General features: G+C 36.9%; 1 protein-coding gene across 2 annotated transcripts in view; it reads right to left on the bottom strand.

Annotated features, from left to right (window-relative positions):
- Window positions 1-22772, bottom strand: part of sptbn1 (spectrin, beta, non-erythrocytic 1) — a 271534-nt gene that overhangs the window by 78158 nt on the left and 170604 nt on the right. For both annotated transcript variants that reach the window (XM_028820329.2, XM_028820331.2), the window contains 2 exons: window positions 7945-8096; window positions 820-993 (listed from right to left, as the gene is read on the bottom strand). In XM_028820329.2, the coding sequence (XP_028676162.1) occupies window positions 820-993; window positions 7945-8096 (326 nt within the window). The remainder of the gene's footprint in view (window positions 1-819; window positions 994-7944; window positions 8097-22772) is intronic.

Raw genomic sequence — 22772 nt, 5'->3', positions numbered from 1 at the left:
CACAAGTATTCTGTATTCTTTACTGTTTAGTTTATTAAACCAGTTGTTCTTAATATCAGTTCTGGGCCTGCACTGTAGCTACTGGCTTTTGTTCAAACCAGATCCTTAAATGGAGGCCATTTAGTTTACTTTTGTTTTCTGACTTGTTGGTGATCATTACTTTACTTGTCCGTGTTTTTCCTTTCTTTACAAACATGCTGTAGCATCCATTGTACCATCATAGCTAATTGATTTCTGATTTTGTTTGCATTTAATTACTGAATGGCAGATGGATGGATGGATGAAGAAAACTTTATTTGTCCCCATGGAGGAAATCTTGCTTAATATGAACTTCAAGAAAATTTAGAAAAACGTTAAGACAAAAAGTGAATAAATTAATGAATACTGAAAGCGATAACTGCCTTGAACATCTCTCTGAAGAACACAAAATAGTAAAACCCGAATTTCTGTCAATTTCTGAGGTGGGGGTAACCACCTGAGAGTAAATACCACGTTCAAGTATAAGCTGCTTCTGTTGATTAAAAAATTGGTCAGAGTGAAAATCAGGAGTCACTGTTTGTGAACAATGCCATGATTAGGAAGCACTAATCTAAAGGTAACATTTAGCACTCAAACCACATATCCAAAAGGTGTCACTGTTACATAGACATTACAATTACTCTAAAAAAAGAATTTTATCAAAAGGGATGAGAGAATGAATATAGTGTCAATAAATTTCTGCCAGTAAACCACCTCAGATATATTTCATGTCCCAATGATTTTAAAACCATAAGCACATTTTTCAAATTACAGCCAAATATTTATGAGTTTATTTGTAACCTGGAATCGGAGAATGATGGTCCAAATAAGCCCCAGTGTCAATCTGTGGTTTCCATCAACAATATCATGTGATCCCATATTTTCTAAATGCACCCTCTGTTCTTTCAGGAATTGGAGGGCCTTGTCGACATTCTCCAGGCAGTGGATACGCATTCTTCCCTTTGTTGGCTTTGGCTGAGGGCAGAAAAATGTAACAGTCAACACCAGGCATATTTACATGAACATCCAGCAGATCTGCTTGTGCCTAAAATTACAACATAACAAAAACAGAAAGGTAACTGAACCATTAAGATTGCTTCAAATGATTACTGAATTTAACTGCTGCAAGTCTATAAAACCCCATCTGAACAGAAAACTTGGTGCTTCAGTTAAACTTAAAGTTGCCATATCAGAAACATTTTTAATGCTTTTTGACTGGCTACAAATATATCAGTTTTACAATGAAACACCAAAACATTTTTTTTTTAAAAAAGAGAGAAAAGTGGAATTTATTTAGAAAAGAAATTATTATTAGAGTATTGTTAAGTCTGAAGAATTTACCATTTTTGATTATTATATTGTCAGTCTGGGAGGTGCCCAATGATTGTCTGTATGGGGTTTACAGGTTACCTCCCATGTCTATGTGCCCTTGCCTGTGGGTATTCCAGTTTTTCCCACACGTACCCACCCGAAGACACACAAGTTAATTTTCTATTCCAGATTAGCCCTGCACGAATGTTAGTCTAAACGTGTATATGAGTTGGATTGCAATGAAGTGGCTATCTCTGCTGGGTCGTTTCCAGCCTAGTGCTGCTGGGGTACACTCTGGTGCCCTGTGGCCCTGAACTGGATTAAGCAGTCTTAATTAAGAATGTTATGTTATATTATACGGTATATCCATCTGTTTACCCAAGTGATTCCATTACAGGGTCGTGGGGAGCAGGAACTTACCCTATAAACATTGGGTGCAAATGAAGAAGCAACCTTAGATGGGATGCTAGTCAACTGCACGGCCTACTTCTGTATGAACACACACAGTAATAGAGAGACAAGGAAAGGTTGTCTGTCACACTACACACACCTCTGCAGGATGTGCAAGGAAGCCAAAGTACTGAATAAAAACTCACAGACTATACAAAGTCCAAACGGGCATGGCCCGTAATTAACACAGGTCCGCCTTTATTATATGGTCTATTCATCCATTTCCTATGTTGCTTAATCCAACTACGGTTCACAGGGAGCCAGAATCATTATTATATTTACATTTCATTTCTTATTGGTAGTCTTATTTTAACCAGCTAGGACACCCAGGTAACATCAACTAGTATTAACATGCTCGTCTTTATGTTCCACCTGATAACAGGTTAAATAAAACATAAGCAGCACATGCACTGAAGTGTTTCGCCGTGATATAGCCCTTCTTTTTGAGTTATTTTTTTCACTGTAAATAGTCTGCTTCATGGTACAGAAGCTATTAACATAAAATAGAATCATTAAAGTTGTATCACCAAACAATTTAAAAACATAAGTTGAATTTAGTGTCTGACAATATCTTCTTATATAATACAGTACTATGGCTGTCCATTTGGCTGCCCAGGATTTTAAATCACCTGTAGCTCGCAAACTGTTTGACCTATTGACCTGAAATTTGGTACACATCTACTATGTGATCACTTTCAGGGTGATGATTGCCCTCCAAGGTCAAAGATCAACTCAGGAAGGTCAAGGTCAAAAATCAAATGACCTGTAGCCTGAAATTTGGTACACATATACCATATTGAAACTCTGCTTTACAGCTTTATATTAAAAGCGAAGAGTTTTGGAATTACTCTTTTTATTTTATTGTAGAATCAACATTCAGCAGCGGGCAGCCGTGTGGTCGATGCATATGGGCACGAAGTATGGTCAAGTCAAGTATAGTATAGTATATTCACTGCACGCTATCGTGCAGTACGCCGTTACTGTTTATTTTATAATTGGCATGAACACATGACTAATTATACAGTTAGGGACTAATTACAAGTTGCCTTTACTTAGGTAACGAAAGCAGAGAACGGTAAAATTTAATTAATAATCCAGTCGAAACACTGATCAGTGCAGTTATTTCTCTTGAAAAAGTGGATTAAAATACATGAATGACACCTGAGGAACATTGCTGCCAATGCTGTCACATGCCACAATGATTATCTCTGTATTAGCAGTAATTGAATGAGTAACTAATTTAATTAATTGCTACATTAATGTAATGAAGAAACAAACTCTCTCTCTTGAAAAGGTGGATGCCGTGTGTTTTTTTCCTGGCAACCATATGATAAATATGAATATCTGCAAACACAACTTTGAAAGACATATCCCTCACAGAAAGGGGTCTTGTACAGTATTAAACCAAAATCAAGGTGCTATGTTTCAACAGACACTGATACTTACACAGGGGGCAGTTAGGGTTTTATCCATTTATTTGCTTCAATAAAGCACTATTAATTAATGGGGATCTAACATTTGTAGTAGATGCATATCAAATGGCAAGTTACTGGGAACACTTGTCCTTTATTTGTCCTCTTGACTAGAGAGGCCACTACATTATGCTGAATTCACTGTCATATTCCTACAGTCATTCCAGAACTTTCTAAGCTCTGTGACATTAACATGATGAGAAAGGTCACACAGTGGTGTATTTAACACAAATGTTTTGCTCTTGAAGATAACAGAAAAAGCAACAGTAGTCATTTTAAAAAGAAAAAAAGAGAGACAGACAGTGAGAGATATGGCCTGGGCCAGCCTGTCCAGAATATTCCTCAATTTGACCAGAACCCAAAGCATTCACCTACTGAGGCTCAAGAAGAAGAATCTGATGCACTGTGCATTTGTATTTAATGCAGTGTGTTCTGAACAGGTGGTGTTCACGTTTCAAGCAGCAACCCCCTCTTATCTGCATAAAGGTTCTGTTCTCTCCATGGCCAGAATAGGACCTCTGTTCTCTCCAGGGACTTACTGTACTGACATAACAGGTGCTGAACAGTCTGAAGTCTCTTAGGATTCATAAAAGTTGTTCATGTATTAAAACAGAAAACTAACTAAAAGGATATACAGCCATTTTTTACTCCATGTAAATCTGCCATTATAAGTGTGTAGGAGTCTCATGTTTTTTTTAATGAATACTTACAAATACTGAAGTATTTATAATTTATGATAATGTGATGTAATTAGATTCTTTTCACTCAGGCAATGCTTCTTTCACACATTCTCACTGGGATCTCAGGGTGTGAATATGGGTTTGCATCTCAAACAGCATGTGGAAAAATCAATCATTTTGGCTAGTTGAGGGAAAGGAGAACTCCTATGGCTGAAATGACTAATTGAGCTTCTGGCTGCAAGGATATCCCTTCACTGCAGAGGGCTTGTTCCATTTGAGCTCCACCACAGTTATGTGCAGTAGGAAACATCACTTTTTGAAACGCATCCTAGGATTGATTATGTGTGGATCTTTACCGATATTGCTGCTGATGTTTTGGGTTTAATCTTCCACATTTCTGTACAAATTATATCCATGCCTTTTGAGGTATGGATAACAAACTAGGTGGTTTTTTGTTCCATATTTGAACTCTTTGTGAAGGTTGCTGGAGAAACATATTTCAGAGACTTGGTATTGTAACTTGTGTATCATGGTCACCTAATGCAGTCTAAAATGCATATGCCACGTGACAGCAGACCCGAGCTGTTCTATTCACTTTCAGTTCATCAATTAATACAACAGAAATTACTCAAGTATTTCTATAGAACATTCTGTTCACTGCTTTTGAAATTTGCAATAATTAATCATCCAAACATTTTCAAATGTCATTTGAAGTTGCTCGTTTTAAATTTGCAATTTAACATTACTCTTTCATTACTTAAAATGATTATTTCTAAGGGTAAGCTGCATTGCAGATTTACAATGTTCACTGATGGCAATGAGGATGGTGTAAATAAGGGGTGGAAGAGTTGAATGCTGAGGATCAAAGCAGCAGCTTTTTGTAGCCAGGTATTATAATGATGGAAAAAAAGCAAACAGGGGAAAACAGAGGTAAGAATCACTATGCAATATTTTAGGAGTGGTTGGGATGTAGAAGTCAATTTTGTGCGGGAGCTATACGCTAGCCACTTTGCAGATCTGCCACTCGTGTATGGGGAAGCGGATGTACAATTTAAACAGATTGTTATTTTCATGGAAATTGTTACATATGCATAATAGAATGATATTACTTTATAGCGAGTAATTAACCATAGTAAAAAATAGTAAAACGTAATAAATTGAAAGAAATTTATGTTTCATGTTACGCTAAAGTTATTCTTTGCGTTATACGTTTTCATTCTGTTTGGCTTTGAAATTAATACGCAAATACTTTTTAAACTTACACTTTTACCGTATAACTTCAGTAAAAACAATATTTTCAATTAACTTTTCATTAATATCGCATTGAATTTGACTCCGTGTTTGGACTTTCATCATGACAACGCAACGTATAACTGCCCGTGAGTATCGTATCGTTTCTTTCTCTCTAATATATAAACTGACTTTTTCGAATGTTTGTCCCTGTGATTTGTTAATTGCCATAGCAAAAGCTATTCTAACGGGAAACTGTAAATGTTTTAATACAAATGGCATATCAAGATCTCCTTTGGTGTCTAATGTTATCCACGGAAGATGTACTATATTACTTTTCTTGTCACCTGTTAAAATTTTACATGTCAGAATTGTTTGACCAATTTTTAATACAGCTAATCTTGTCGGGCAACACAGTGGCGCAGTGGAGACCTGGGTTCACTTACCGGGACCTCCCTGCGTGGAGTTTGCATGTTCTCCCCATGTCTGCGTGGGTTTCCTCTGGGTGCTCCGGTTTCCTCCCACAGTCCAAAGACATGCAGGTTAGATGCATTGGTGATCCTAAATTGTCCCTAGTGTGTGCTTGGTGTGTGGGTGTGTTGTGTGTGTGCCCTGTGGTGGGCTGGCGTCCTGCTCGAGATTTGTTCCTGCCTTGCGCCCTGTGTTGGCTGGGATTGGCTCCGGCAGACCCCCGTGACCCTGTGTTAGGATATAGCAGGTTGGAAAATGACTGACTGACTAATCTTGTCCTATTGCATAGCCCATCACTCAGACATAAATTGCGCAATAACACTACGATACATCCTTCTTTCAACAGTAATTCGGCTGGTAGAAGATGGTTGTAGATATTCTACAGGATATTGTAAGTTGATGTTTTCAACTTCCACACCATCACCAACAACTGTTTCAGCATAGTCTATTGATACGAATTTAACCAATTTGCCGTGTAACCGATCGACAATTTTCGAGTTAATTCGTTTGACTTCGTTTCCTGGTGCTAGGATTGCCCGTGCACTCATTTCTGCTGTTGATAACCCTTTGGGATGAAATTCTTCAATAAGATTTGGACATAACAAGTCTTCTTTTATTGGGAAGTTAAAGTGAGGAAAAAATAAAAATTTGTAAGAGCTGAGAGCGCAGGAACTGTGTCTGACGAAAGCATCCACACGAATGAGAGGTGAGAGGACCGTGGGCATGGGCCGTTAACCGGAAATGGTTGAAAGGAAGGCGGGACTTGGAAAAAATCTCTTGGCATTAGTCTTATCTCAACATTTTCTTTTATAATAAAGAGATAACACAATTTAATTTCCAAGCCAGCTCACTGTACAGAGTTACCAACACTTTGATTCACTCATTTTTTTATTTCTTGAACCCACTTACTCCAGACAGGTTTGTGAGGGGCCAGAGCCTTATGCAGCTACATAGAACATACTACTCAACCTAACATGCACGTCTATTAAAACCAGGGAGGAAACATGATTATCTTGAGAAAACCCGCAGAGAGAGGAAGGTGGGAGAGGCAAGGAGAGACACCTTATACTGTGTGTGTGTTTGGGGTGTTGAATTCAGAAAATTAGCAGATATAGTAAGCTATGTTTGTTACAGAAAATTTTACCTGTTAATTGCCTACAGCAAAAACAAACAAAAAAAATCAAATGATGTGCGTTTATGATGACATAGCCACTTGAAAGGTTTTAAAAACTGACTCCTTATTTCCCACAATCATGTCCTGACAAAACTGTCTCAAAACAAGGCGATTTTATGTAATATGATGCATTGCACATGTCTAAACATATTTCGGTTACTCAATTTTAAATAATATTTAGTGAGATATATTTCTGAAACGACTAAAACAAAAGTGCATAAATGTTCAGCAGTAAAAAAAAAAAACCTTCCTCATTTTCCAATAAATGTTAATGGATTAGCTTCTCATTCTGTTATTATTCTTCACTTCTCTTCTGCTATATGATATCTCTAGCAGGCATTTTTTTACCAGAGAGAGTCTTCCCTAACAGTTTTATTTAGGGATATGTGTTACACTTTTAAATGATTAATAAGCTAGCTGTCTTACTGTATCAGCTTTACACAGAATACTCCGCTTGCTCAATCATTTACAACTCATTTAAATGTCTTCAACCTGAATTTTAAACCTTTTTGTTATACTGCCTCGTTGCTGCATTTCTCTAGATATGTGTATAATAAAACAAGTGAGATATTTATCTGAATTATGTGCTGAAGAAGCCAAAGGGAAGGTGGGTCTACTTTAAACTTCAAGTTATCTGACCTAGAGGAAATGGTTTCATTATAGAAATGGTGTACAGAAAGCAAAAAAAAAAAAAAAATGTTTATTATTACTGCTGTTAAATTTTGGCAAGCTACTACACTTCAATAAACAAAGAGCCCCTTCAAATAGCAGCATAAACTAGCTTATTTTTCACTACATTTGCAGGATATTATAGAACCTAGTCTGAAATCATTTACAAGAAACCTGTAATGTGCTTCAGCTTACTGACTGTGTACAAACAGATCACCATGGCTGCTATCCTAATGGAAGATTAATGGCACCAATTTGTTTCATCATTTTCAACCACACCTAATTCTGGCAATGGAATCTATTACCAGTCTTATTAGCTCTGTTGACCTTTTGTGCAACACAGCTTTTCTAATTTTTCTAATTGAAGTCATTTTATGCGTTACGAAAAAATTCAAAATGGACTTCTCCATCTTATTAATGACAAAGATGGCTTTAACCACTATCTTTCACCTTGGTTTTTGGTACTTACAAGCCTCTCTCCAGAGAGCACTTCGAGTAGCTTGATAAGCATTCGACCATCACGTAGGTCCATATAGAGGTCGGAGATGCGACAGGACACACGTGCCAGATGAGAGTTGACCCATTTTGTGAATGTCTTCTTTTGTACAGCTTCTCGTTCATCTGTGAAAAAGAGAAACAAAATGATCTTATTACTTCATGTTTCACATGTATGCTATACAGTATATTTACTCTGTGAAATATGTAAATCAACCATAATTTTACAAACTGATTAAAAAAAGAAAAATTTGATTCACCCTGATTCTATAACTCCAAAGTTCTTATTGGCGTACAGGAGACTATAAAAGGTCAATAATTGAGATTATCAAGTGTGGTCAGGAGCATTACACACACATGCACAAGACAAAGCCAATGGTTTTGTCCTGGGTTACCTTATAGCATTTTCAAACTATGAAATGTCAAAATTTCTTGTAAGAATTACTTAAATCTTTCAGGGCGGATGTCGACTTTTGTCAAAAGGATGGGTTGACGGTGGTGATCAACTGTGAACGTGACAAAAGCTGCCATTATGTTTTAGTTGGACTGTCTTTGCTAGAAGAAAAATTAGTTTCATTGGTTTGACCGAGATTCCCTGCACTCGCCTGAGTAATGAGGAGCAAAAAATGGCAAAAATGGCATTGACATCTGGTAAGAGATCGAAGCGATTACGTAAAAGCAAAATACTCAGTGGACGACGTTTTGCCTATTTATTACTGAATCGGATTCTGACTTGGACTCCGATTTTGATACAAAAAAAAAAAACCTGAGGTACCAGCATCAGCTTCCTATTGGTCCCCAGCCGATAGCAGTGCTGAATGGGTTCATGTAGCTGATGCACCTACGGCAACGTTTACCTGGGAGGGCTGCCACTTACAACGACAAAGAGGTACAAACCAGACTGCGATGCACTGTGACCGCCACTCCCGCCCTTACCATGCGAAGACAGCCTGGCAGCCTGTCTGCCCCGTATTCCTGGTAATCTGGAGGCAACAGCACAAAGCATAAGATGTTTTATGAAGAATTCTGTGTGAAACCATTGCTTTGTGTGCTTTTCAGAAAATTGTGTTTTTTGGAAAAAATATTCAGCCCTCTAAGGCTTTTTTGAAAGTATGATGTGAGTATTTAGCAGAACATGCGCCCTGAAGCCTAGCTGACTTACAAATTCAATTATAGGATTACATTCTGCTCATCTGATACATTTAGTGACCAGGTAAGGTATACTTTGAAACCTTCACTTAGAAAGCTGCATCTTGTTAAAACTATCAGATGCAGATGAATGAAACAGGCTACAAGGTACAGTAAAGACAAACTCCAGATTCTTGATTCACATGAAACATGGTTCAGCTTCAGTACTAATGTTGTAACATGGAAGTTCTATCATATACACCAGATGTTCAGAAAAAAAAAAAGACGCTAAATTATGTGGATAAATAAACTGTAGCACCTTTCATGGAGAACACTTTCTCAAAACAAACCATAAGAAAAAAGTAACCAAATCTGTTTGCGTAGTTGTGACATGGGCCAGTGTGAAAAATTGTGAGGTGGAATTTGAACCTGTAGAGAGTAAAGTAATCCAACTATCATGTAACCATTGCTTAAATCATGAACAAATTATATTTAACATGTATGTGGTCATGATAGGAGCCTTACTGGCTAAAGTAGCCCAGCAACACACTGATGGTTTGAACAACTGTAATTCTAATGACACAGATTTCAGTTTTGTAATTGGACAAGTACCATGACAAACACAAAGACTAATTATAGGATTCAGAATCATTTGGTTTTTTACTTAAATTAGTAATCCAGTGTTTATATACTTAAAGCATTCCAAGCTTGGATGTCAGATCATTCAGTAGTTCTCCTATGCTTACAGTTAAGCACTTCAAGCAGTGACTGCCCAAAGCCCAAGACTGTGCAAAAGATCTGAAAATAGATTTGGTATTTGCTAATCTGCCTGAAGCCATTGGTAGTCTCTTCCTCTAGTGCTCAAAGACTCTAAATAAAATACAACTAAATATTAACAATGGTTTTGCTATTCTAAACAACCAGTAATAATCTGGCAGCCAATGGAGAGATTGATTACCTGCTGATAAATAAGCAGCATGCATATTGCTTTTTTATGTACATATTGCACAATTCCAAATGCAGTGGCTTAGTCAAGTAAGTTTATTTGATACAGTATACCCTCTAAGTTTTTACAGTTTGCCTTGTGTATCTGTGGCACTCTTACTAGAAAGTCAAAGGGGCCAAGAGTTCAAAAAAACAACACGAGATATCCCCAACCATGGTGTCAAGCCAGCTGCCTACAGTCACCATCTTACTTTAGTCTCTTTCAAGTTTCTCTCCCAGTTCTGCTGTCACTTGCGAGTGTACAGGACATTCTTTTATAGATTAGCAAATTACCTTGTGTATCTGTGGCACTCTTACTAGAAAGTCAAAGGGGCCAAGAGTTCAAAAAAAACAACACAAGATATCCCCAACCGTGGTGTCAAGCCAGCTGCCTACAGTCACCATCTTACTTTAGTCTCTTTCAAGTTTCTCTCCCAGTTCTGCTGTCACTTGCGAGTGTACAGGACATTCTTTTATACATTAGCAAATTACCTTGTGTATCTGTGGCACTCTTACTAGAAAGTCAAAGGGGCCAAGAGTTCAAAAAAACAACACAAGATATCCCCAACCATAGTGTCAAGCCAGCTGCCTACAGTCACCATCTTACTTTAGTCTCAAGTTTCTCTCCCAGTTCTGCTGTCACTTGCGAGTGTACAGGACATTATTTATAGATTAGCAAACTCCTCTGAGCCCCACCTTACTTTAATTGACTCCAGATGTCTAGGCATGATAGTAGTAAACCAATTATTTAATGGCCAAAATTCAGCTATAAGAATGCAGTGTTGCACTCCCTTTGTATGGGCAATATGGTCTCCTTAAAAGCACCACCAATAACATACACAATTACACAGAGGACCTTTTTATTAGTAATAGTAAAAACATGTCACTTTTAATTATCACCAGGATCTAGAACCAAGATAGTTCAAGGAGTTTTCCCCCCAAAAAGCCAGTTCTCTAAAAGACATGATATTTGCACACTGGAAAATAGAAAAATTAAACACGAACAAATTATATTTGCCCACCTACCCGTATGGAAGATTGTCATGACCAATTTAACCTTTTCATAAAAAGGGTTAAAAAAACTATTTTTCAAGGTCAATGAGAGAGTAAACTAGACAAAGAATGTTTTTATACCAAAGGTTAAGATTACTACCGAAAAGGGCAAAAATTGACTTGTTGTCAAAGACAAAAAAAAAAAAAAAAAAAAAAAAAAAAAAAAAAGGGAAAACTCAAAAGACGTTTCTTGAGAAATTAACTTGCCGACGTGCTGGAAAGAGGGTTTTTCCTTAAACCTCATTGATATTCCTGTAGGGCTGAGTAGCCTGTTATCATCAAAACTAACTGAATGTTTATAATTTGAAACAAACGCAGACTACTTTAGAGTATGCAGCTTGCCCTTAAATAAGATTGCTGCCAAAACCATGCGATCATACCCCTAAGATGTCACATACATACAAGGGTAGGGCATCTCCCCTAATAACATGTAGCACTACCAATAGTTTAACATAATCTATGAAATAACAAACAAAAATAATCTATTATTATAAAAGGAAATCCTGGAACGAGACTTTCTCGGAGATAAGTTCAACTCCCGCAAGAGATAATTTCAAGTTCCACGAGACAAGACTTTTTGCCAAGAGATTTTGACAAGTCCCGCCCTCCTCTCAACCATGTACAACCACGCCCACGGTCCAATCACTTCTCATTTGTGTGAATGTGATTGTCAGACACAGTTCCTGCGCTCCACGCTCCAAGTGGGGTCGGAAATAAAAGACAAAGAGTAGAATAAAAGACAAAGAGTAGAATACAAAGTAGAATGTTGTAAATAGGTTCAAAAACGTTGGCGCGATACACATACAGAGCAGGTTACAGATTATGAAAGTAATAAAATTCAAAAGTCTCAACAAACTGATAGTAAAGATCACATTAGCGCTAACAAACGGATATTATTACTCGGTAAAATAACGGAACAGCGAAAAGAAATTGAATATATGGACAAAGGTGATATGACTGAAGTATGTAGTTATTGTTCGGATTTAAACTTTAAGTCGGAGACTTGCAGATCAGGTCTAATTCGTGTTGCCATCAGGGAAAAGTAGTGTTTCTTCCCAATGAAGAGGCGTATCCTCGAGAATTAAAAGATTTGTTGTTTGGTGAAAGTGAGATCCACATACGTGTGCGGCAGAGATGCGAAGTGGCCGGTGCACCCACGGTCCACTCACTTCTCATTCGTGTGAATGCTATTGTCAGACACAGTTCCTGTGCTCTCTGCTCCAGCGGGGTCGGAAACAAAAGACAAAGACTAGAGTATTTTATAATAATACGGACAAAAACTGTTCTCTCTTAATCCTGAAAAAGATATGGCCAACATTACTTACACTATTAAGTTGTTTATACTGTTGTTTTAATTTTTTCTGTGGACTCCTTTATCCTTACACACACTACTGGCTTCTAACAGCTTTTTTTCATATTCATCTTTACACTTCCTTCCTACAGATGAAATCCAGATGCCACTAATGACAGTCATCAGGTCAAACTGTAATGGGGCTTCCTCTGTGCTCCAGTGCACTTATGACCTTCTTTTGCATAAAAACAACCCAAATAAATAAATTCAACAGTTAGTTATGGTGCCCAGAACCACAATGCTCTGTTTAAAGCCCATGCTATCTGCAAAATGATGAAAACCAACACTTCAGTTTCCAGTGGAGGTATTCTCATAGGTTTGGTTTTCACCTACAATGCAAATTCTTTCTAGGAAGCTTCTGGAAAGAAAATAATAATAATGTAGCCAGCTGCTGCCTGGTTCCTGGTAATATTGAAGACAACAGCCTACATTTAATGAACTTAGTTGACTTTTAACAGCTTGGCACATTTATCCATTCATTTTCTGAACCCAACTGTCTAGAGCAGGGTTGCAGGGAAACCACAGCCTATCCCAGAAAGTCCTGGGCTCAAGGCAGGAACAATCCATGGACAGTGCGCCAGCCCATCAGTGGGTGGACACACACAGACACACATTAGTGACAAATTTAGCATTACTAATCCAGCTGTCCTGCATGTCTTTGGATTCTCGTAGGAAAACCAGAGCACCAAAAGAAGCCCACAATGACACTGGAGCACTTGAACCCTGGTCTGCATATTGCATTGAATAAGCTAGTTAAAAATCAATCCATCACACAGGTACTACGATTGGCATTGCAATTTCTGTAACTATCTTCTTTGTAGCTCCAAATGTCCATGTTCCTTTTTAATTCAGGAGAATATTTTCCAGAGATTATTTAACTATATTTTCTTCTTATTATTATTATTACTAATTCATTACATTTATATAGCGCTTTTCTCAGTACTCAAAGCGCTATCCACACAGGGAGGAACCGGGAAGCGAACCCACAATCTTCCATAGTAAAGCTATGTGTGGCAGGTTATGAGCACATGACAGGATGACTTCACATGTGGATTATGTGACAGGAGTAATACAATATTTTTTTTATTGATGTTTTGATTTTGTTTGCTGTTTGTCACCATAGATTTATATTGTACCAGAAACGTTTTTTGTTTTATACTCTCCATTCTACATGACAAAGATGAGAAAAAAAAAATTCTTAGCCATCACTACAAATGACATGGGATAAGCAACACAGAAAAAAAATTAAAAAAAATTTTGGGTGTGGAGGATAGGAGGATAGTTTCAATTCCTATTTCAGCAGCACTGAGCACAAGTCAGGAAATAGTGCTGGACAGGATACCAACTCATCATAAGGCGAAGACACGTAGACCCCTGCACTCACTGATTGGCCAGTTTGGGATATAAATGTTACATACACTTTAATCTAATCAAATAATGCACTTTGGGATTTTAAAAAGTCTGATTTACATGGGGGTTGTCAGAAAGATGCAAATATTGACATTTCTCAAGTGTTGTATTTTACATTAACAAAAAGCACAGTAGCTCCTACAAGTCAACATTGTCATGTTCAGACAGGTCACTTAAAAGCGATTTGCTTTTGTAGGTAGACTGTATCAGTGCATTCAGTTCCAAGAAGTGTTTAAAGCTTTCTTAAGAAATAATCACAACTCTAAGTACAAAAAAAATGCTTTAAGTCTCTGCTGCAGATCTTGGGAGGTTAATTTATGTAAAGTACTAGGGTGTTGTTTACAACATATTTCAAACAATTAAAATCATGTTATCTTTAATCCCCTCAAAGTAGAAAAAAATCAGCCAAAATAAGAAGGCTTTCAATTGTGGAGTCATTACAACAAAGCAAAAAACTGCCTTGAGCTGTTGTCTCCTTATCCAAACAGTTGTGTGGCGTTTGCGTGCCAAAATTAAGAAATACCTGATGGCTTAAAAAAAAAAAAATGTTACTAACCAATCAACTTGTGAGCTTAAATTTCTCCATGATGAGATGCTTAAAAACAAGGCAGACTTACCAAGCTTGCACAGGACAACAAGAAATGTGTGCAGCACATTTACATAAGACAACTGAAATTACTGTTTTACTACTGAAATGACCTTTGGAAAAAATATTTAAAACTTTATTCACAGTTACTGAATATGAAAAGGCTACAGCAGAGGGTAAAGATCACTTAAGTGGATGTCCTGTGGAAATAACAGACATATTTCTATACACCATGCTTGGGTACTTTCAGCCTATGTTAGAATAAAGCATCTGCTCTTATCATCAGACTAACATTCTTCCCCACCCACTCCTCCCCATATTTCCCCCCTGTAATATTAATGTCTTTTTGATAGTCTTAAGCGCAACAAAAAAATTATGATTTTATCAACAACTTCGTTTTGGCTCACATACATCATACTGCTATTGTTCCTTGTTATGCCCATTATTAATGGATACGGATCTAACAAAAGGTTTACGACTATCCCTCGGATGTGTTTTAAGAACCTGAACTCAAGAGAGGTGCGATCTGAGGTCAAGTTTTAAAAAGTGATTTTCTCTTTGGAATATTTTCTGGTATATATACTGGTAACAAGGGTTTAAGATTAATAATTTTAGATTCAGATTTATAAGTTTATCTTGTGTGATGTTATATGTTACTAGTAATAATTATGACCTGCATATTACAAACCGTTTTGTTTTTCTTGTGGAATGGTTAACACAGTTATGAATAAGAAGAGAGAAATGTATAGAGAACTAATTGACACACTAATGAACTGGGGTGGTCATTTCAAACTCTTGACTAAAGAATTGTGCAGAAGCAAGTCAGAGTTGTGAGCTAATAAAGAATAAAGCAGAATAGACAGAGTTTTGATTTCTTAAAGACACCGAGATCAAGTCTGCCACACTGGTGGAGACCTACAGGGGGCAAAGTTGGGAGGACAGTGAGATAAATGCTCAACTGGTGCGGGGGCAGAGGAGCCAGTAAGAACAAGAGAGAAAAGGGGGAGTGCTTTGGTGTGGTTCTGAGCCTTCCCACCAGATGTGCAGTATCTGTGTAGTTAAGCCCTAAGAGGGGACAGCTTTATTACTTTACATATTTTGAGTAGTTATTTTTGTTTGGTAAATGTTGCTTTTTATTACTGGTGCAGAAGGCTGCCTCAAGGTCCCCTCTTAGACAGATTTAAGCTATTTTGAAACAGATCTGCTGAGATAGAGAAGTTTTGAATGACCAAATTAAATTTTACTAGTTTGCCCTAAACAATCTTTCAGATTGTCAGGATTAAACACATAGGATAAAGTACAACAGATATTAATATTAGTGGTGCAAAGGCCTAGAATGCATCGCCTGTACAAACCTGTGTTCCAACCCCACCCCGGTTATTTCAACCAATCATAACACCAGAGCAAGTGTGCCCCTAAGCCTATAGCTCCTGTGTAAAAGCCTCCTTTTTTAATTTTATTTGAAGGAACCAATATTCCATACAATTGTGTCAAACTTAAACCATAATTCAACCTCCCCCCGCCCCGTAAGAAAGAGATGAGGGACTACACTGGCAAATCTTTAAAAACAACTAAGAAAGGAGAATGTCCTTTTCTCTGATATAAATTCTTATTCATTCTAAGATTTGATTAGATCTTACCATATTAAAAAAAAAATAATTAAACAGATCTTCCAAGTGAGAATTTATTTTTTTTCCAATTTCAAATAGTATAGAACATCAGCTACCCACTGACTTATCTTGCTCACCTGGTCCACCTGCTATAAGTCTAATTACAATCAATTTGTCCTTCTCCACTTTAAGCCCATCTGGGAGTCCACCAAACACAGCCTTTAATGGGTTAGGAGTAAGTGTGACACCAAGGCTGTCCAGTAGGCATTCAAAGATTTTTGTCCAGAATTATGTTAATTTGGTGCATACCTAAATAAAACATGTTGCGCAGTGAGGCTAGAGCTAGATTGCAACGTTCACGGGTTGAATTCTTGGCCTGGCCATATGTTAGACAATTTTAAATGAGATAAATGTGCTCAATAAAAGATTTTAAATTGGATGACTGAATGCTTTTTGCATATGGAACGAGAGTGCATTCTGTGCATGGCTGCCTTCCACTTGTATTAAGAGATGTTAATTGAGAGATCCTTTCCCCAAGATACACTAGGATTTTTGAAAGGAAGAGACTTTAAGATGTTTCTATGTATTGTTGAGGTGCTGTCTGAATCTTCAAGGCTGATCAGTATTGCCTCTGGAACAGAAGTGGGTTGGAGATGAAGAACATTGGGCAGGTTCCTTTTAGTTTCTGACTTGAAAGTAGTGGAACAATTGTGTCGATGGGGAAGTTAAATTTGAAGCGTAATTGTTCATAAGATGCAAAGACATTCTCTACAAACAATTTTCTAAGTGTTTTAATTCCAGACATTTTCCAAACATTAAATACTCTAGGTTTGAGAGGGTAGAAAAGGTGATTATCATATAGAGGTGCAACAGATAAAACCTTCTCTGTCTTAAAGTGCTTCCTATATTAGCTCTGTATTCTGAATGATTGATGGACAATTGGATTATTAGTATATTGACGATAATTTATATTTACTTGCACATAAAGAAATACAGCAAGGTGTTACTTCAATTGAAGACCAGGCTTGTGTACATTCATCGTCAATTTCTATGTCTTTATAGCTTGTGTATTTGCCGCCCAGTAATAAATTTAAAGTTAGGTAGTGTCATGCCACCTTCTGCTTTAGCCCTTTGGATGTGTGGATGTTTTTAATTCCAAATAAATCAGGTTATTATTTATTCTAATTTCTTAATTTGTTAATGTATAAAGGGATGTCCTGAAATAGAAATAGAAAAAGAAGCTTGGGAAGGATGTTCATCTTGACAGCAATGATTCTCCCTGCTAATGCAAGATGCAGGGTAGACCATCTGCTGACATCTTGGTTAAATTTTTTCCGTGCAGATAGCAAAATTGTTGAAAAAGATCTTTATATTTACTTGTGATGTTTACCCCCCTCAGGTACTTGAAAAAATATGCTAAAATAAATGGGAAGGTGTCCAGTCTAGTTTTGTGTGCAAGAGAATTCACTTTTTAATTTTGATTCCAGGTATCTTTTGAAATTCTGCTAGTGCACTGAGGACTGCTAGTAGTTTGGGGGTCTGATATATACAGTACCATATCATCTGCATATAGTGATATTTTCTGTTCAACTCCTTCTCTAGTAATCCCCTTTTATCTCTGATGCATTTCGTAAGTGAATGGCCTATGGCTCAATGGCAACTGCAAAGAGCAATGGTGACAGGGTGCATCCTTGTCAAGTACCACATTCTATAATTCGAAATAATGTTGTTAATACAAACCAAGGCTTCTGCACTAGTTTGATCCAAGCACATATATTTGGGCCAAACCTACATTTGTGCAATGTGGTGAGCAGGTAGTCCTATTCGAAAGAAAGAAAGAACCTATTAAGGCTTGGTACTTCATGATAACCCAGGGTGCATGATACCAAATTTGGGTGTTCTTAAAATTCAAACTTTAAAATTAAACTATTTTAGGAGGTGAATGCTTTAGCAATAAGTACCTCATATTCTGGCATATCTAGTAAACATGTCCTGTCAATCACTGCATTTAAATCAAGTGGTTTTAACAACTACAACTCTGTTTCAGCCTTTTCTGTCTATGCCATCTCACACTGCTAGGTATAGCATCTGTAAAGAGATCTGTTATTTTCTCCATTAATGTATTCACAAAAATTTTAATAAATGAAAAGAATAATGAATAGGAATAATTTAATTTTGAGATGTCCATGCATATATGTACTATATATAATGGTATGTTTCTATTTATATATTTTAATGCAAATACAGCATGATGTTTTGGGTTGTGTTGCATTTTATTAAGTATTTTACTTGAATTCTATTAGGAGGTATGGTGGTGCACTGGATAATGCTGCTAAATTATACATCCAGCATCCCAGGTTCAAATCATGAGCTTGGCCATCGTCTGTATGGAGTTTGTATGATATCCCCATGTTTCCATGGATTTTTCTATGGTGCTCCGGCTCCTTCCCACGTTCTAAAGAGTGCATATTATGTCAACTGTCAATTCTAAATTGGCCACATATAAGTATGGATGTGTGCGTGACCAAGCCCCTGTGATGGACTGGTGCCCAGTCCAGAGCTGGTTCTTTCCTTGATCCCAACATTGCATGGCCAGGCTCTGGCACCCCATAACCCTGGAATAGATAAACAGATTTGAGAATGTTCTATTCTTAATGTCTACAGTGCAGTGCAGCTGCACACAAATGGACTGAATTGAACATTGCAGATGGAAATGACACAGTATGATACCAAAAGATGTCCAATACACTGTCTGCCAACAGCTCATGTTATGTTGCAGAAATCTCTTTATGACTCAAATGTGAAAAAATGAAAACTAACGTTAAAACACCATCATCTCAGTGTGGGCCAGTCTTTAGCAAGTGTATGAGGTTTATAAAGCATCAAAAAAGTTAAACTAACAGGAGTAATCAGTAAAGTGACTAACCCTCATACATGGAATACCTCACACTCCTGTACAGTTGACTAGACTAACACTTGAATATATAAAGATTGCTAAGCCTTGCAAAATCCTGTTTTAAGCATAAATATATACACTAACACAAAAAAAGAAAATCAAAGTCTAAAAATTAACACCCACAGACAGAAAGGAACACTCCCATGTATTTTTAGGTTTGTAAGTCAAACAGAGGATATGGGTGGAGCTGTGTTTGTCAAGGGGCTAGTAAACACATTTTCCCAGGGGGCCACAAGTTGTGTGCATCTTGAAAAGACCACAGCGTTCAGGAAATAGGAAGCTGCATTCACAGCTGTATTGATAATGTGCAATCAAACGGTTATCTTGCAGCAACAGTCAAAAGGATATTTCCCTCAGCGGAAACACCAACAACACAGCAATTAGCTGCGGTGATCCAAGCCCTCAGGACTACAAGATATGCTCTGATTTATCCAAAGGCACTGAGGAAACAGAAATCGTAGGTAGTTTCAGCCCTCCTTTGTCGGTTTTGTCGTAGGGACGACCTTTATTTGGATGGGGTATCTTGTCCTAAGTTTTCACCACAGACCCTCTCCTGAGGCACGAACATTTAAACTACAAATGATTAGGTGGTCCAGTAATTATTGAACCACCACAGGAATTTATTAAAAGATTTTAAAAAACAGATATTTAACCTAGACTTCAAAATCTTTGTTAAAAGGTCCATAAAATGTTACAAACAAGCGTAAAAGACTGTCACAAAGATACAAATGAATATACTAAGCTGCAAAACATTTTACATCTCGTCATAAGAATTTATATCAAGGAAATGGGGATCAACCACACATAATTTTATTGTTAAAGAGATTTTGATCCTATTATGAATCTGCTTAAATACTAAAAAATCTACATTAAACAAGATTTTAAAAAATTGTTATTCACCACTACACTCATGTCAAAGCTAAATGTTGAAAATATATACCTATGATTTCAAAAACTTACAGAAAATCCAAATCCAGCAAAGTCTTACCAGCAGCATGTGCCCATGATATGCATTAAAGTATTTTGGGAATGTGTAAGACACAATGCAGACAGTCTCAGAGGATTTACTGTTCGAGAGTAAACGTAAAATGATAGATAGATAGATACTTTATTAATCCCAATGGGAAATTCACAAACATAATACAAATACAAACATATGTCATTTATATACAGTTTACCTGCAGTTTTATCATTCAGAATTATGAAGAAGAACAAACAAATTGTAATTGCCTTTACTACACTATTGGCATATAGACTTATCTTGCTCAACTGAAAGAATCCTAACTCACCTCTTTTAAGTCAGTGGATAACCGATGCTATAGATTATCTAAAACTGGAAAAAAATCAAACTCTCACGTAGAGGATCTGTATAAAACTTTTTCAAAACCTGGCAGGATCTGATAAATAACATTTTAGAATAAGCATTTAAATTGAGGAAGTGGATTCTCTCCCCTCTTTTTCTATTCTATCTATCTTTATTTACATATTTTTACTATTATTAAAGTGATACTCTGCTCTCTTTCTCTCTAGCTCTCTTTCTCATGGGTGGGGGTCAACTTGTTTCAAACCAGTTTTGTTAAACTTCACTTGTATGTATGGAATGTTTATGATTTTAATAAAACAAAATATAAAAATAAAAAAATAATTATTGATGGCATATTTTCTATGCAAACAGAATTGATAGAGCTTAGTCAGTGCACTGCGGATTGAAACAGCAGCCTTATGCTTTACTGTCCCAGCTACTTGGTCAATAAGCCACATTGCAAAAAATAAAAAAACACCACAGATAAATCATAAAGATTGGTTTAGAAAAACAAGAAGGCAGGCTGCTCTTATAATAGAAAAAGCTCTTTCACAATCAATAGATCCTTTTTTGGCATATGCAGCTTCTAAGATTCAAAGTTGGCGGCCACCCAGCCCTTATCTTTGAAAGTAGGCTGCAGAAAACAGAGCCAAGGTAAGTCTTAATTCAGAGACTCAGAGATGTGGGACACGCATTTCAGACTGGCCACAGAGCACTTCTGTGTCGTCTATATTTGTACTACATCAAAGTGATTAAATGGGTGTGATTAATCACAAGTGCAGAAAACATAACCTATACTTGACTAACATCAAGAGAGGCTTCATTCTACGTATGACAAAGATGACAAAGTGTTCAGAGAAAAACTGAAAGAGTGGGAGTGGCATCAAGTGAAAGTAACTGACTACTGACCTTTTTTCTGTCTGTACATATAATAATGTACACTTCTACTCAACAAAATCTACCTGCTAAACTGAGGTGGGATGAGAAACCAATAAAAGTGAATTGGCAAAAGTAAAAGGTTAAATAATTCAGCAAAATGAACAGTTACTAAAGGGTGTCACTGTATCATAGAGAACAGGAGTGCTGCCTAAGAGAACATGAACTCAAGCTGGGGTGCCTGCCATTATACATTTGTGGTTCTCTCTGTGTTTATGTGGGTTCACTTGGTTCAAAGATACTCTTTAGGTGTCTCAGTGTAAACAATACTATGGGTTGGCAGTGCACTCAGAGTCAATATACAAAGAGCTGTAACATGCAGTTCTTTTCCCCTTCTACTGAAAGGCTCACATGTATTCTCCAAAACTAAAGAAAACGTTTTGACATAACATAAAATGATGCAGGACACTAGCAACATATGATTATGGGCTTAATTTACAGCAGCATCATTAACCCAACATTCAATCTTAGCCAAGACTCTATAGCTAATATAAAGTCAACAACCGCTTATTTTCTATAACCAAACGGGGGGCCGTTCTTGTAGACACTGTTAAACACAACAATAATGAAACCTGATTACTGACTTTATAGCAGTTGACTTTGTAATCTGACAGTTGGGGTTAAAAATTGATGTTAATTATTAACAGCAGAACTTCCCATAGGAGCTAAACTCAGAACCTGAAGATCACATGTTCTTTGTTTCACGCTAGGATCACATTATCCAGGCACATACTCCTCAGCTGTAAAATGAAATGCACTGTAGAAAATAGCCCTTAATATCAGTTTTCCACTCTCAAACAGCAAAGACGTAAGTAGTTACAATACTCTAGATTGTGGCGTCAACTGAAATTTACTTCATTTCTTTGGAATGCATGTTCATGGCAATAATCTCAAAAAGTTTGTGAGTAGAACACGAGTTTGTTTGTCCAATGGACTTTTTTGTCCATCTCTCCAATTACTAGCTGATATTACAAATAATCAGTACTCTTAAACATAATCCTATTATGAGTGACATTAGTTTAAATCAAATCACAAAAAAAAAAAAAAAAAAAAAAATCTAATCAGGAAGGGGAAAAAAGCATGTCATAAAATTCAAGGAAGCCAGTGAAAGCAACTCGCTTTTTTGCAGCCCATCTGCCTGAGGTGACCGTTAATTCTCACATCCCAACAAGAAGCAGTGGATTAATTAAGTGATGCACTCTTAGAGCTGTCTGACATGTTAATATACGGAAATTAATGGCACGGACTCGCAAAAGCTATTCATTCAGGACCCACTGGAATAAGCATGACATGGATATGTGCCAAACACATCAGTACCAAATATAAAGCATGAGTAAATCAGACGATTTTAATGTAGAAAACACATTACAATCTAGTTACTCTCCTTTACAACAAAACTGCAATTATTTCCTTCTTTGCTGTGATTAAACATTTTATAATTTTCTGAATATATTTTTTAGCAAAACATTACTTGTACATGTTAAT

The sequence above is a fragment of the Erpetoichthys calabaricus genome, chromosome 15, assembly GCF_900747795.2.
Source record: "Erpetoichthys calabaricus chromosome 15, fErpCal1.3, whole genome shotgun sequence".
In the NCBI taxonomy this organism is placed as follows: Eukaryota; Metazoa; Chordata; class Cladistia; order Polypteriformes; family Polypteridae; genus Erpetoichthys; species Erpetoichthys calabaricus.
The sequence above is the reverse complement of the archived record's forward strand: the minus strand, read 5'-3'. Positions and strand labels throughout refer to the sequence as shown.